Source organism: Cervus elaphus, chromosome 26 (genome assembly GCF_910594005.1).
Source record: "Cervus elaphus chromosome 26, mCerEla1.1, whole genome shotgun sequence".
NCBI classification, from domain to species: domain Eukaryota; kingdom Metazoa; phylum Chordata; class Mammalia; order Artiodactyla; family Cervidae; genus Cervus; species Cervus elaphus.
The window spans coordinates 11,607,649-11,624,706 of NC_057840.1; the positions used below are offsets into that span (position 1 = coordinate 11,607,649).

At 38.4% G+C, this 17,058-nt stretch overlaps 1 protein-coding gene and 1 pseudogene across 1 annotated transcript; one reads left to right on the forward strand and one right to left on the reverse strand.

Annotated features, from left to right (window-relative positions):
• Positions 1-2,451: 2,451 nt before the first annotated feature.
• LOC122684327 lies at positions 2,452-3,399 on the reverse strand (annotated as a pseudogene).
• An 8,510-nt stretch (positions 3,400-11,909) lies between these two features.
• On the forward strand, positions 11,910-12,860 carry LOC122684333 (olfactory receptor 10AG1-like). The gene has a single exon (XM_043888389.1). It carries the CDS (start codon positions 11,919-11,921, stop codon positions 12,858-12,860), a length of 942 nt encoding a protein of 313 aa, XP_043744324.1. The 5' UTR covers positions 11,910-11,918.
• Positions 12,861-17,058: the final 4,198 nt, after the last annotated feature.

The following is a 17,058-nucleotide window of genomic DNA, read 5'->3' on the forward strand; positions in this document are numbered from 1 at the left end:
TATCTCCCAATCTGAGGTCTGTCTGCAACAAGAATCTTTAAACTAATGTTTATACTTGGTTGTTGTTGTTGTTTAGTCACTAAGTCACGTTTGACACTTTAGCAACCCCCTGGACTGTAGCCCATTGGGCTCCTCTGTCCATGGGATACTATATGGTTTGATACCATCTGATCATGGTCAACATGAAGAATAACAGAAGACAGCCCAGTTATTTAACCTGTGCCATTTTGAGATAGTGTTTATAGAGCAAAAGAAAACTGAAGCAGTATGAATAGAATATAAGCAGAGGGGAAAAAATGTTTTGTTGATTATTAATTATTCCTGTTACATAATTTTATGAAATCATTTTTAATGTTTTGTATTCTTAGGTAATGTTATGTATTATTATGTAATATAGATAGATGTTAGATTTATAGATGAAGAAAATATTTGCAAAACATTTTTGCAACAAAGAATTTGTAGCTAGACTATACAAAAATGTTTATAAATAAGAAAAACAAAATCCAGTTAAAAATAGGAACATGATTTGAACAGATATCTCACCGATAGATATATAAGTGGCAATTAAATAATGATATAATAAATAATAAGGATGAAAATAATAATAAATAGCAAAAACATAAGTTATAGAAATATATTTTGCAATTATATATGTCCTTTTATGTCCAGGCTTCAAGTAAATGTTCACTGTGGTGCTTCCCAATGTCACATCAGTTGACCGGCTATTGAAAACACAGGTTATACGCTCAGTAGCTCATTGTGTTTCTGAGATACCAGAGAAGGATGTTCCACACTTTCAGTAATACTTTCAGACATAAAAAATAAAAGATAGGGAGGAAAACAAATACTTTGCTTGCAATTAAACCTTAGTCTACAAGATGCCACCTAGAAAAATGTTTTCAAATTAATTTGGATTAGGTTGGGTATAAAAGGTTCTTGACTTGTTATTGGACAGCACTTAAGAAAAGGTATTTGATTTTGTATTATTGCTTTCCTAGCATCCCTGCCTCACACGATCTTGTTGCACTTTATGTATTTTAATTGATTAAAGAAATGCATGTATTTAAGATCTATCAGGTATTTAAAATGATTCAGCATGATTCTCAGCATTTAGTCAAACATACAACAGCCACTGATGTAGGTACTATACTCTCCTCACTTTACAGGTCAGACAATTGAGACAGAAAAATTAAGCAACTGATCAAAGTGCAATTGACTAGTTGGGTACAAGAGATAGCACAGAAACCAAAGGAATCTGGCTTCCTCTCTACTCCAGTAATTTTGTAAATGCAATCTTCTTAAGGAGATATTCTACACATGAAAACACACACAGGCACAGTCTCTGAGGTTCTTACTATATCTTTTCAGACAACCTAATACAATCTGTTCTAGTATTTACTTCCAGCTCCTAATGGTTGGACGTGATAGACTTTATTTCCTTGGGCTCCAAAGTCACAGCATATGGTGACTGCAGCAATGAAATTAAAAGACACTTGCTCCGTGGAAGAAAAGGTATGACAAACCTAGACAGCATATTAAAAAGCAGAGACATTACTTTAGCAACAAAGGCCCATCTAGTTAAAGCTATAGTTTTTCCAGTAGTCATGCACAGATGTGAAAGATGGACCACAAAGAAAGCTGAGTGCCAAAGAATTGATGCTTTTGAACTGTCATGTTGGATAAGACTCTTTAGAGTCCCTTGGCCTGCAAGAAGATAAAACCAGTCAATGATAAAGGAATATTCATTGGAAGGATTGATGCTGAAGCTGAAGCTCCAACAGTTTGATCACCTGATGTGAAGAACTGACTCATTGGAAAAGACCCTGTAGCTGGGAAAGATTGAAGGCAGGAGGAGAAGGAGACGACAGAGGATGAGAAGGTTGGATGGCATCATCACCTCAATGGACATGAGTTTGAACAAGCTCCGGGAGTTGGTGATGGACAGGGAAGCCTGGTGTGCTGCAGTCCACGGGGTTGCAAAGAGTCAGACACTACTGAGTGACTGAACTGAACTGAATAGTTGGAAAGTTATTCAAATATTACTTTGCAGCAATTTTGAAACTTTTAAATGTTTCCTTTATCTTGGGGCTATGAAATGTGTTTGGTTCTGTGAAAACAAGTGTTTGATAAAATGTTTGTGTGAGAAATTGTGTATATGCTGGCAAGGTTGTTGCAGGTTCTTAGTTACACTTTGTCCCAGGCACTGCAAGGGTAAAGAATCTGCCCGTCAATGCAGGATAAGCAAGAGATACAGGTCCCACCCCTGGGTGGGCAAGATTCCCTGGAGGAAGAAATGACAACCCACTCCAGTATTCTTGTCTGGATAATTCCAAGGACAAAAGAGCCTGGCAGGTTATAGTCCATGGGGTTGCAAAGAGCTGGACACGACTCAGCATACACACAGCTGGAGTTTGCAATTGGGGATTTAGATGAATCCTGGAACCTTATGTCTCAGGAGGAATTTATCTTTGGTTTTAAGACTTTTTTTAGCAGCATCTTTTACGTCTTTGTTTCTCAAACTATAAATCAAGAGATTCAGCACTGGGATGATGATGGTGTAGAACACAGATGATTTTATCAGTGTTGGGGGAATACAGGTAGCTGGGTCGTGAATAAATGAAGAGCAGAGTCCCCTTGTAGATGGCCACGGATGTCAGGTGGGAAGCACAGGTGGAGAAGGTCTTCTTCCTTCCGGTGGAAGAACGGATCTTTAAGACTGAGAGGAGAATGTAAAAGTAGGAGATGGTGATGACAATGAAGCAGATAATTTCCACTGAGCTGCCATATGTGGAGAGAAGCCACTCATTGAGTGACGTGTCTGTGCACGATAACTTAAGCAAGGGAGTCAGGTCACAGAAAAAAATGATTAATGATATTTTTATCACAGTATTTTAGAATAAATGCAAAGGATGTGTGCACCAGGGAATTCGTATTGCCTCCAAAGTATGACAAGACGATCAACCATATACAGATTCCCCGAGACATCACAGCCATGTATAGTAAAGGGTTACAGATGGCGACATAGCGATCATACGCCATGGCAGCCAAGATAAAGGATTCAGTATCTGCGAAAGTGCAGAAGAAATAGAACTGCAGGGCACAGCCGTGATAGGAAATTGACATGTTCCGAGAAAGGAAGTTGACAAGCATTTTGGGAACGAAGACAGAAGAATAGTAAAGGTCTACAAAGGATAAGTTACTAAAGAAAAAAAAATACATGGGTGTTTGAAGGTGCGGATCAACCCTGATTAGCATCATCAATCCAATGTTCTCCATTAAAATCATAGAGTACAAAGTCAGAAACCGGAGAAACAGGACAATCTGCAGTTCAGGGCAAGTTGGAAACCCTAACAGAATAAACTCAGTCACCAAGGTATAGTTCCCAACTATAAAGTCCATATCACGTGCTGTTTTCTTCTTATGAGAATTCTAACATCCTAAGATGCTATGTTGATGGAAAGAGAAAAAAAAATAGATAAAATTATAAGGTTATTTTATTGTTTCAACAAATAAGCAATCAAGTCAAGAGTCCCAGATCAAATCTCCTTCCAAATATAAATTCTGAGAAACATATTTCAGAATTTAGTAGCTTTATCTCTTGGTTGATAGTTTTGTTGTATTTGTTTGATCAATAGCTAGTTCTTCCACTGGACAGACATGTGCAGATAACATCTCATATTGTTTACTTTTTTTAAATTCTCAAGTATAGGGCTATAGCTAGTAGAGGATGAAATGAATAATGAAGTAATGAGTGAAATGATGATAAGAGGAAAAATATATCTGTTATTAAAAGTATGCTAACTTGAGTACATCTTGTAATGATAACTCTAGAAAAATGTACTCCTTTTGTCTAGTATTTAATAGATATTAATGTGTTGTACTAGAAAAGGCAGAGGAACCAGAAATCAAATTGCTAACATCCACTGGATCATCAAAAGAACAAGAGATTTCCAGAAAAACATCTACTTCTGCTTTATTGAAGACGCCAAAGCCTTCAACTGTGTGGATCACAATAAACTGTGGAAATTTCCAAAACAGATGGGAATACCAGACCACCTGACCTGCCTCTTGAGAAATCCGTATGCAGGTCAGGAAACAACAGTTAGAACTGGACATGGAACAACAGAATGGTTCCAAATAGGAAAAGGAGTACGTCAAGGCTGTATATTGTCACCCTGCTTATTTATCTTCTATGCAGAGTACATCATGAGAAACGCTGGGCTGGAAGAAGCACAAGCTAGAATCAAGATTGCCAGGAGAAATATCAATAACTTCAGATATGCAGATGACACCACCCTTATGGCAGAAAGTGAAGAACTAAAAAGCCGCTTAATGAAAGTGAAAGAGGAGGGTGAAAAAGTTGGCTTAAAGCTTAACATTCAGAAAAGTAAGATCATGGCATCTGGTCCCATCACCTCATGGGAAATAGATGGGGAGACAGTGGAAACAGTGTCAGACTTTAATTTTTGGGCTCCAAAATCACTGCAGATGGTGATTGCAGCCATGAAATTAACAGATGCTTACTCCTTAGAAGGAAAGTTATGACCAACCTAGACAGCATATTAAAAGCAGAGACATTACTTTGCCAAAAAAGGTCTGTCTAGTCAAGGCTATGGTTTTTCCAGTGGTCATGTATGATGTGAGAGTTGGACTGTGAAGATAGCTGAGCACTGAAAAACTGATGCTTTTGAACTGCGGTGTTGGAGAAGACTCTTGAGAGTCCCTTGGACTGCAAGGAGATCCAACCAGTCCATCCTAAAGGAGATCAGTCCTGGGTGTTCATTGCAAAGACTGATGCTGAAGCTGAAACTCCAGTACTTTGGCCACCTGATGCAAAGAGTTGACTCATTGGAAAGGACCCTGATGCTGGGACGGATTGGGGGCAGGAGGAGAAGGGGACGACAGAGGATGAGATGGTTGGATGGCATCACCAACTCGATGGACATGGGTTTGAGTAAACTCTGGGAGTTGGGGATGGACAGGGAGGCCTGGCATGCTGCAATTCATGGGGTCGCAAAGAGTCGGACATGACTGAGCGACTGAACTGAACCTAACTGAACTGAATGTGTTGTACTCTTGACTGTGATTAGAGTGATGCAATGAAATATATTTTAGCTATTAAAAATAATAAAAGCAAAAATGATATTAGTGAAATGAAAGCAAATGTCAGTAAACATCAGCTGAGAGCATGTTTTAGACAGGGATTTAAGGCAAGTCCTTAAATCCTGTCAAGATACTAAGTCAAGGAGATTAAAGTAACTGCTTTTCTTTTTGGCATTCTTTATCACTCTTGGCTTACAGTAAGCACAGCATAAATATTAGATGACTGAGTAAAGTGGGCAAAAAATTAGTATTAACTTCTCATCTTTAAATATCACTCTGTATAACCACCTCACTAATTATATATGTAAGCAAACACAAATAGCTGCATTTAATTTTTATCCTAGTATAATTCAGGATGTTGAGTCTAAGAATTTTGTCAATTTCTGATTCTGTAATCTTAAAATTTTTCTAGAAGCAAGGAGAATTTGAACATGACTTTGAAATATAAGACTTTTTATTGTAACCTTGAAGGTTGACTTGGAAAAGTCATCTATAAAACATGCAAGTGAAACCTCCAATGAGCTTTGAGCTTTGTTACTACTGCCGCAGTTGGCTAGAACAAATGGTTGGGGTCATTCTCTCACTTATACAAAACTATTGAGACAGCTGCAGGGCTAAGAACTCCGTTGTTGTAATATCATTTAATCACTAAAAGTGTGTTATAACATAGGCACAGAGAAGTCTAAGATAATTAGAAGGGTTAGGACGCTGTCTTATGTTCTTACCTCAAACAGTGTGAATGATGTGCAGCGCCTTGTTAGGACAGTAGTTAATTTATACTTATTTTGCCCGTTTTCAAGGTAATCAGAGTGTTCAGGAATGATAAGACCTAAATTTAGAGTTAATAAACATTTTATTAGAATCTCGTATTAGCCACGTGGATTGTATGACCTTGTGTGTGTGTGTGGGGGGGGGTGTATAAGAGAGAGACAATCTGCTATACTTAATACATATACTATATGTATATTATATATACCATTATATATATTTAAAATTTTACTATAATAATGACAACAGTATTTCACGTGGCTTCTCTGCCAGGTTAAATTAGGAAAACTCTCTATCTAGAGTTTCTTGCTGTCTCACTTTAGATGGACAATCACATAATAGGTAGAGAGAGAAAATTAGTTTCAATTACTCCACTGCTGTCTGCTCAACAGTAAAGAATCCATTTGCCAAAGCAGGAGATGTGGGTTCAATCCCTGATCTGGGAAGATCTCCTAGAGAAGGAAATGGGAACCCACTCCAGTTTCCTTGCCTGGAGAATCTCAGGGACAGAGAAGCCTGACGGGCTACAGTCCACAGGGTCACAAAGAGTTGGACACGGGTTAATGACGAAACAACAACAGAGACAATCCCAGTGCTCTCGCTCATCCCTAGCTAATAATCAGAACTATGTCACTAGGTTTTTTTAAATAATAGTTATCATTTATGCAATGATTGTGATATGAAATGCAATATTCTTAACCCTTTACATATAATTCATTTAATTGTCACACAAAAGTATACTAACAGAATTTCACAGCAGTTTCTGTCACTGTCATCTTTCTCTCACAGTTGAGGGAGCTGAAGCAGAGAGCTGGAGGGCCAAGATGTGATGAAAATAGGATTGGAGCCCAGGCTGCTGCCTCCAAAACGTCAAGACAGATTGGCTGTGTAAGCTAGATTCTCATTATTGATTCTGTATGTTGCATGGGGACACTGACGCTTAATGTTCCGAGTCACTCCACGAGTAGTTGACAGGTATAATTCAAATTCATATATGTGTGAAGTCACAGTTCATGAGGATAGCCATGAAGGTGGTTAGAGATTTATTAGTGTGGCTTCTGTGAGACAGGCTGTGGTGCAGACTTGCTGAAGGCAGGGCAGAATGACTCAGTTATTTCCTGTAACACAGTCCATTACTCTCAGGGACTCACAGTGAGCATCCCTTTTTTTTTTTCTTTTTTTCTTTTAGGTTTTTTTTTTTTTTTTCCATTCTTTTTTATTAGTTGGAGGCCAATCACTCTACAATATTGTAGTGGGTTTTGTCATACATTGACACAAATCAGCCATGGATTTACATGTATTCCCCATCCCGATCCCCCCTCCCACCTCCCTCTCTACACGATCCCTCTGGGTCTTCCCAGTGCACCAGGCCCGAGCACTTGTCTCATGCATCCAACCTGGGCTGGTGACCTGTCTCACCATAGATAATATACATGTTTCAATGCTGTTCTCTCAAAACATCCCACCCTCACCTTCTCCCACAGAGTCCAAAAGTCTGTTCTGTACATCTGTGTCTCTTTTTCTGGTTTGCATATAGGGTTATCATTACCATCTTTCTAAATTCCATATCCCTTTCAATAGCCTAAGAATGGTTTCCCTGGTGGCTCAGCCCTTAAAGAATCTGCCCACAATGCAGGAGAATGCCTACAATTCAGGAGACCTGGGTTTGATCCCTGATCAGGAAGAGTCCCTGGTGAAAAAACACAGCAACCCATTCTAGTATTCTTACCTGGGAAATCTAATGGACAGAGGCGCCGGGCAGGGTCACAGTCCATGTGGTTGCAAAGAGTCAATTATGATTTAGTAACTAAATCACCTCCACCACCACCACCAATATGCATGTAGAGAAACGTGAGTGAGAAGAGAAGCACGAGGGGAAAAGTCAGATGAGAGTGAATCTTGGGTTCTTGCTTTCAATGGGAATGACCCAAAAGATTCAATCAAACTGAAGTGATTCACTATCTTTTCTTTCATAAGTATATAGCAAAACAATGTTAGAACAGAAAATAAATTAATTGAAACTATCAGGTAGCCAATTATGTTTCAGTTTATTTCTATTAACAAAAAAGCTTATTGAAACAAGGTGAGTGTTTCAGATCCCTATAGAAGCTATAGTAGAATGACACAGGTCGATTTGTTTGTGGGTAATATGCTAATGCATAAAATTTTGTAACTATTTTGACACATCAGTGGTCTCAGATCCATAAAAGTCTATTTTTGCATCAATAAAGCCAAAAGACAATCTGGTAAACACAGAAGTGACTTACCAAAGAAGGAGACATTTTCCTATTACCTAGATGAATACTTTCACCAATAGAACCAAGGACTTTTATATACATTCTCAAGTCATTAGGGACCTAATAACTGAAGATTCCAAACATGTTCATTTCCAAGATATCCCTAGGGAATAATTAGTAGGTTATTGTGAATTATTATTTTGAAACAACTTCATAATTATAATGGCAATTCTGTCAGTGTTAGTTTGAAGAGGCAATTTTTACTCTCAGTAATATTATGGTGGTTTTTTCCTGACACTTGAAATCCCACTAGAGTCCTACACTCTAATACTGTAGAGGTTCTTTCAAATAATTCATATATTTTAAAATGGAGCTCTCATTTAGATTATTTCAAAAACCACATGGAAGTTCCTAAAAATGTTACTTGATACCCTCAGCACTGAAATGTAATATTTTTTATTGAACTGAATGGGGAGACCAGCGAAGGCTACTATAGAACATGTTATCAGTAGGTGCTTCCTGAGAAGATGAAAGGACTTTATTTTTAAAAATTATCTAGCTACCTACCTGCTTACTTTTGGCTGTGCAGGGTCTTCCTTGCTGTTCGTGGGCTTTCTGTGGTTGCAGAGAGAGGGGCTACTTTCTGTTGCAGACCACGGGCCCTAGAACTTGGGCTCTAATATCACAGGTTCAGCAGCTGCGGTGCACGGCTTAGATGCCCTTTGGCCTGTGGCTATCTTCCTGGACCAGGGATTGACCCCATGTCCTCTGCCGTGGAAGGTAGACTCTTAAACACTGGACCGCTGGGAAGTCCCAGAAGGACTTTTAAATAAGAGTCTTATGCTTGAGAGCATCAAAAGGAGGCAAAACCATCCCAGTTAGTAAATACAGTTTTTCATCATCAACTTGATTGTTCTTATGTGCGTTTTGTATGACAGATTCACTAAAACAATGATATTTCAGCTGCTCTCAGAAAAAAAACTTGCAGAACTTTTGGTAATTACACAGTACTAGAGTACCCAAACTGGAAATCTGCATGGCTACAAACACAGAGCTGTCTTCCCTTCACAGCATTTGCCAAATTTCAAATCGCTTGGACTGGGGGGTTAAAGATATGTCAAAAACCTCTGAAATACAAGAGTAGACAATTCTATATTCCTTTTGTGCTGAATAGACTAAGAAAGCTCAAGTACTTATGTGAAAATCCTAGGTCATTATGCCCTAGTAAGAGGGGTAAACTGGAGATACAGTGCATATTGCCAAAACCAAAAGAATCAGTGTTCTATTGAATGGAGCTTATCACTCTTAATTGCATCAGAAAAATAATGGAAGCTTCATTGATTTGAGAAATCCTGTAGAACATCTTTGTAGTCTGTATGGCATGTAATAAACAAATTACTAAGCATGATAACAGGAAAGATTTTATGCCCATACTAGAGGGAAAATGCCAAAAGCAAATGCACATTGAACCAAAATTGGAGTTAGCAAGCAAGAATTTAAAAATGATTCTAAAAACATCCTAGAGAAAATTTTCAAAAAAATAGAAAATGACAAAAGTTGGGAGACATTCCGCAAATGATTGGAAACCTTAGAAAATAAAATAGAATTGAAAAATACATCTAAATTAGCAACTTATTGAATAGATTTATTGATACATTGAATTTTTAAAAGCAGAGAATTGGATGAAAAGTGACAATGGCAAAAGGGTTTGTATTAAGGTTCTTTGGTTTGGAAGTTGCAACTAATGTGGTAAAGGAGGTCATCAGGAAAATATATGTTCAATTCAGTTCAGTCACTCAGTCGTGTCCAACTCTTTGCAACCCCATGAATTGCAGCACGCCAGGCCTCCCTGTCCATCACCACCTCCCAGAGTCTACCCAAACCCATGCCCATCGAGTCTGTGATGCCATCCAGCCATCTCATCCTCTGTTGTTCCCTTCTCCTCCTGCCCGCAATCCCTCCCAGCATCAGGGTCCTTTCCAATGAGACAACTCTTCGCATCAGGTGGCCAAAGTACTGGAGTTTCAGCTTCAGCATCAGTCTTTCCAATGAACACCCAGGACTGATCTCCTTTAGGATGGACTGGTTGGATCTCCTTGCAGTCCAAGGGACTCTCAGGAGTCTCCTCCAACACCATAGTTCAAAAGCATCAATTTTTCGGGGCTCAGCTTTCTTCATAGTCCAACTCTCATATCAAACTAGTCAATTCTAGAGGAATTAACTCTGAATATTCATTGGAAGGAGTGATGCTGAAGCTGAAGCTCCAATACTTTGGCCATCTGATGCAAAGATACAACTCATTGGAAAAGACCCTGATGCTGGGAAAGATTGAGGGCAAGAGGAAAAGGGGGCTACAGAGGATAAGGTGGTTGGATGGCATCACTGATTCAATGGATATGAGTTTGAGCTAACTCGGGGAGATAATGAAGGACAGGGAAGTGTGCTGCAGTTCATGGGTCACAAAGAGATGGACTTAGCCACTGAGTAACAGCAACTCTCTTACACACACACCACTGAAGGCGTGATTGAGCTCTAGCAGGAGAGAGGGGGAGAGAAGGTCTGAATCTGGGATAGGAACCTTTGCTTACACCTTGGGGACTTTTCTCAAAAAATAACAATCAAATTGATTCACTCAATTTATTCAAGCAATTAGTATATCAAGTTTTTGGAAGAGATATGTTAAGCCTTGTACAAAAATGTATAGAGAATATTCAAATAAATTTATAATCTAATTATAGCTATTAGAAAAGTATAATATAAAGATGGGCAATTTCAGCTCAATGCATTCTCATGCCTGAACTAACAGACACACACATAACAACAACAACAGAAAGAATGAATGTAGTAAATGGCTAGCAGAACAATAGCAATTATAGAGGAAGGGGGTAATTTAGGAAGATTTCAGAGGTGAGTTGGGCTGATGTCTCTTAAAATAAGTGTGTGAGGGGTGAACATTCTTGTTAGAATTTCTTGCTTGAACAGAAGTGATAGATGAACATGCCTCTTACATCTAGAGTTCCTGAGCAAGAAGATGAGTTTAGTTTCTTTTCTTTTGACTGAAAAATCTGAATATAAATTATGACTGCTGTTTTTATATACCTTATGTTGAAATGCATCACTCTAAATATTATTACAGTATATTTATCATCCCATAATACTGATTTGTCAACATGTCAATTTTGTTTTCAGATAAAATGGCCTAAATATGCAAATGTCCAAAGTAAACAGCAGCAGGGAAATCATCACTTTCAAAATTAAATACATGTCAATGTTTGGCAGAAACCAACAAAATTCTGTAAAGCTATTATACTTCAATTAAAAAATAAAGAAATTTAAAAAATTAATGGTAGTTATGCCTAAAAATTTCTTAGGTGGCTTGCAAATAATTTACTTGTGCAGCCAAATTACTTTCACATTGAAAATGATTAAAAACAGAATTGAGAAGTGAGAAGCAAAAGAGATCAGCCAGAATAAGGAAATGACTGATAGAACTGAATATAAATTCATATTTTGCATTTTTTATTATTTAATTGAAGACACATACTTACATTATAAACACATGAGCTTAAATATAAAAAATATATGATAACCCATGATAGATAAAAGAGACTGGAGAGATTTATTTTCTTAAAAATATATTTAATATTAATGAAAAATATATTTCACTATACTTTCACAGGTTTTATCAATAATAGGTTTTGTTTTTATAAGGAACTGAGAAAATAAAAGGCCATAGCATCCTGTTTATACATAAGGAAACAAAAGTAAAAAAGTGAAATAACGGTATTTCTGATTGAATCATTCCCACAGATGAAATATGAAGAGATGGAAGCAGAAGACAATGTATCCAGAGTGATACAACTTGTCCTCCTGGGGTTTTCCGACCTTCCAAACCTCCAAGGGCTGCTATTTGGGGTGTTCTCCATCATTTACATCATTATCTTAACTGGAAATAGTCTCATAATAATACTAACTAAGCTTGACCCTGCACTGCAGAAACCCATGTATTTCTTCCTGTCAAACTTTTCCTCCTTGGAAATCTGTTATGTGTCCATCACTCTCCCTAGGATTCTGGTGAACCTTTGGACTCAGGACAGAAGGATATCTGTACTGGACTGTGCCACCCAAATGTGCTTCCTTCTTATCCTCGGAGCCACTGAATGCTTCCTCCTGGCGGTGATGGCCTATGACTGCTGTGTGGCTGTCTGTGACCCTCTGCACTATCCCCTGGTCGTGACCCCAAAGGTGTGCCTCCAGCTGGCTGTGGGCTCCTGGGTCAGCGGAATTCCAGTGCAGATAGGGCAAATGTGCCAGATCTTCTCTCTGCGTTTCTGTCCTTCGAACCAGATTAACCACTTCTTCTGTGACATTCCCCCGATTCTGAAGCTGGCCTGCAGAGACACTTTGGCACATGAGCTCTCAGTCTATGTAGTAGCTCTGCTGGTTGCTGCAGTGCCTTTTATGTTAATACTTGCCTCTTCCAGTAAAATCATCTGCACTATTCTGAGGTTGCCAACAGCCAGCAGAGCCAAAGCCTTCTCCACCTGTTCTTCTCACCTGTGGGTTGTGCTTTTATTCTTTGGATCTGCTACTATTACCTACTTAAGGCCCACATCCAGCCATTCTGCAGGAACTGACAGACTGCTCTCCTTGTTCTACATCATAGTGACTCCGATGATCAATCTCATGATATACAGCCTCCGGAACAAGGATGTGATTGCAGCACTGAGGAAATTGTTACTTAAAATATAGATTGGAGGCAGGAGGAGATGCGATGACAGAGGATGGGATGGTTGGATGGCATCACCGACTCAATGGACACGAGTTTGAGCAAACTCTGGGAGTTGGTGATGGACAGGGAGGCCTGGCGTGCTGCGGTCCATGGGGTCACAAAGAATTGGACGCCACTGAGTCACTGAAAACATATAAATATAGTGTGATGAATATATTTATAAATGTTTTAGCAGAGAAAGATTTTAAATATCTATATTTTCCCCTTAAAAACTTAACTATTTCTAGCTTATAAGATACTTTTAGATACTTTAAAATAACCCACAGTTGACTGTGCTTAAATATTTTTTGGGCTTCCCTGGTGGCTCAGATGGTAAAGAATCTGCCTGCAATGCAAGAGACCTGGGTTTGATCCCTGATTTGGGAAGATCCCCTGGAGGAGGGAATGGCTACCCACTCCAGTATTCTTGCCTGGAGAATCCCTACAGACAGAGGTGCCTGGCAGAATATTTAGTCAAAGTGTCTTCAATATTTCATACCTAAATAATCCTGTATTGTGAATAAAGAACAATATTCATGACATACTTTATGATAAAACAAAATAGAATTCAAGCTCTTAAGACTTTTGGCTTAAATGTACCTTAAAACATGCAAGATTCCTTACCTAAATCACAGCTTCTATTTTTTCCACTTCTATTGTTGGCATTTTTTGAACCAAGTGCATGGAAACTGACCAGTACCAGTTAAGTAATGACTATTTGAAGGAGGAATTGAACAAGTGAATGAACAAATGCAAATTACCTTGCCCTATGTCAGACTTCTGGCAAAATCTAGAAACTTCAAAGAATCATTAAACACTAGGAATATGTCTACTTAGCCCACTGTACCTTCATGAAGAATTACCTCAATCATCATAACAAAAGAAAATCTTTCATGTACCGAGTACTCTTCCTAACTGCATGTTATAGAAGAATCTCCCTGTTTGCCTCAACCCTTTTACTTTGTACATATTTCTATATTCTATGTAGCAATTTTGACCCCAATATAATCTGCTTTGAATTATTTCATCACTGCCTTCCAAACTACCCCAATGCTAATTCATATTTTAAAAATCAAATATATGCATTTTTAATGTGAAGAAAATGCTAGAAGTGCTTTTCCGAATTACACAAAGTTTCCACAATTGCATTTACTTTAGTGTGCTTGCCTAATCCTCCATAGTTTTAACCTTCTCTAAGTGATATAATTTTTAAAACTTTGAACTGATATTCTCAAGGAAAATGAACATCTGTCAATACAATCATTAACAGGTATCCTCCTAATTCCATTCAGATGGCATGGTGGTAAAGAATCTGCCTGCCAATGCAGGAGATCCAAGAGACACGAGCTCAATCCCTGGGTCAGGAAGATCCCCTGGAACAGGAAATGGCAACTCAGTCCAGTCTTCTTGCCTGTGAAATTCCATGAACAGAGGGGCCTGGTGGGCTACAGTCCAGGCAGACACAAAGAGTTAGACATGACTGAGCGACTGAGCACACACACACATAAACACAATCAACAACTCATTTAGAGAATACTTCTGCTGACAGTTCTTTTGACAGTTATGCTCTTTTGTTGATTTACTTATAATTGTGCACATGTGCATAAGGCAATGTTAGCTCTTGTTGTGAAGCTAGTTATATTTCACTTCTCAGTCCATTTGCTTCCTTTAGTATCTAGGCAGTAAATATGATGTACTAGGTTTAGTTATTTATACATTTTATTCATAGTGTCTAAATGCATATATACCTTCTAATTAAATGTTTAGTATGTTTATATATTTTTATATATAGTCCATAATGTAACCTAGGATGAGGATTATAATAGTGATGATAAGGATGATGATAGTAGTTTTGTTTTGGAAATTTAGGAAAGCAGGAATCACAGCGTCAAGGAAATAGGGCCGTTCCCTAAATTCACAAATTTTCATGTGTAAAGCAAGTGATTCAACTATATATATACATGTACCTTTTCTGTTTCAAACTCTTTCCCCGTTTACACTGTTACATAATATTGAGCAGCATTCCCTGTGCAGTACGTAGGTCTTCATTCAACATCCGTTTTAAATATAGCAGTGTGTTCCTCACATCTTTTCTTTTTTTTTTTTAATTCTGCATGTAAATGATATCACACAATATTCCTCTTTCTATGTCTGACTTCACTCAGTATGACAATCTCTAGGTTCATCCATGTTGCAAATGACATCACTTCATTCTTTTTAGCAGCTGAATAATATCAGGTTTTAATACTTTTAATGTGTGTGTTATGACTGACATTTTGGATGTTCCAAGGGAAGTGTGCTTTTCTTTTCTGTGCATGCATTCAACACAACTTCATCCAATTTCTGAACTTCTGTGGATGTAGACACATCCAACTTCTGTGGTGCTGGAGAAGACTCTTGAGAGTCCCTTGGACTGCAAGGAGATCCAACCAGTCCATCCTAAACGAGATCAATCCTGGGTGTTCACTGGAAGGACTGATGCTAAAGCTGAAACTCCAATACTTTGGCCACCTCATGTGAAGAGTTGACTCATTGGAAAAGACCCTGATGCTGGGAGGGATTAGGGGAAGGAGGAGAAGGGAACAACAGAGGATGAGATGGCTGGATGGCATCACCGACTCGATGGACATGAGTTTGAGTAAACTCTGAGAGTCGTTGATGGACAGGGAGGCCTGGTGTGCTGAGATTCATGGGGTCGCAAAGAATCGGACATGACTGAGTGACTGAACTGAACTGAACTATGGATGTAGACAGCTGTGAATATAGATACATTTCATAAGCATTTTGCAAGAATTTAATATATCCACAATGTCAATGGGAAAAATAGTAAGAAAGGCCCTGGAATGACCTCTTGATATTTCAAAAAAAAAGAATTGTGTGTCTCTGTAAGTGTGGCTTTCATAATTATGATATTCCACAGCTAGGAATTTGATGACCTGAAAGCAGTTATCAGACACATCTCTTACATTTTAAATAATGTTTCATTTTGTAATCAATTTTGTTGTATAATTCTGGCATGTAAAAACATTGTTAAACCTGCAGGCCTTGAACTTTTCTTATAACTTGGTTCATAACAAGTATGACCCCTTCATCATTACTTGAAATAGTAACCCGAAAATAAAAATGATTTCAAAAGACATTGTTAATAATACCTGTGTCTGTACTGATCTGTACTTATTTTCAATCTATTTTTTGTTTTTAATTTTCATACAGTCCTAATAAGCTCGTACATCTAAAATTTTATCATTAAGATAAAGTCAGCAGAATGTTTTTGAAAGGTCTCTAAAGGAGGAGTAAGTTGTGCTAACTGTCTTTACAAATATCAAGTGACAGTGAAATTCACTCAGTTGTGTCCTACTCTTTGTGTCCCCATACAGTCCATGGAGTTCTCCAGACCAGAATACTAGAGTAGGTAGCCTTTCCCTTCTCCAGGGGATCTTCCCAACCCAGGGATCAAACCCAGGTCTCCCTCATTTCAGGTAGATTCTTTACCAGCTGAGTCACAAGGGAAGCCCAAGAATATTGGAGTGGGTAGCCTATCCCTTCTCCAGCGATTCTTCCTGACCCAGGAATCAAGCCAAGGTCTCCTTCATTGGTGGATTCTTTACCAAATGAGCTATCAGGGAAGCCCAAATAGAAAATACAAGCTAAAAGGGAAAATATTTGAAAGTCACACATTTCAAATAAGAAATAAACAGAAAGATTATGCAAGGAACTCTCAAAATCAACAGGAAGAAAAGAAGCAATCTAACATCAATGTACAAGATTTTTCTTTTTTCCTTCATTGGAGTATCATTGCTATTCACTGTTGTGGTAGTTTTTACTATATAATGAAGTGAATTAGCTATATGTATGCATACACCTCCTCCCTCCAACCCCTGACATCCCATCGTCTAGGTCACCACAGAGCACTGAGTTGAGCTCCCTGTGTTTTATAGCAGGTTCCCACTAGCTCTCTGGCCATCATCAAAACATCTACAAACAAAAACCACTAGAGAAGGTATGGAGAAAAGGGAACCCTCTTGCACTGTTGGTGGGAACTTAAATTGACATAGCCACTGTTCAGACCGGTGTGAAGGTTCCTTAAGAAACTAAAAAAGACCTGCCATTGACCGAAGAATTCCACTACTGGGCATATACCCTGAGAAAACCATAATTCAAAAAGACACATGGACCCCA

Coding starts and splice junctions, on each gene's coding strand:
- LOC122684333 (XM_043888389.1), top strand. CDS start 11,919: ATGAAATATGAAGAGATGGAAGCAGAAGACAATGTATCCAGAGTGATA.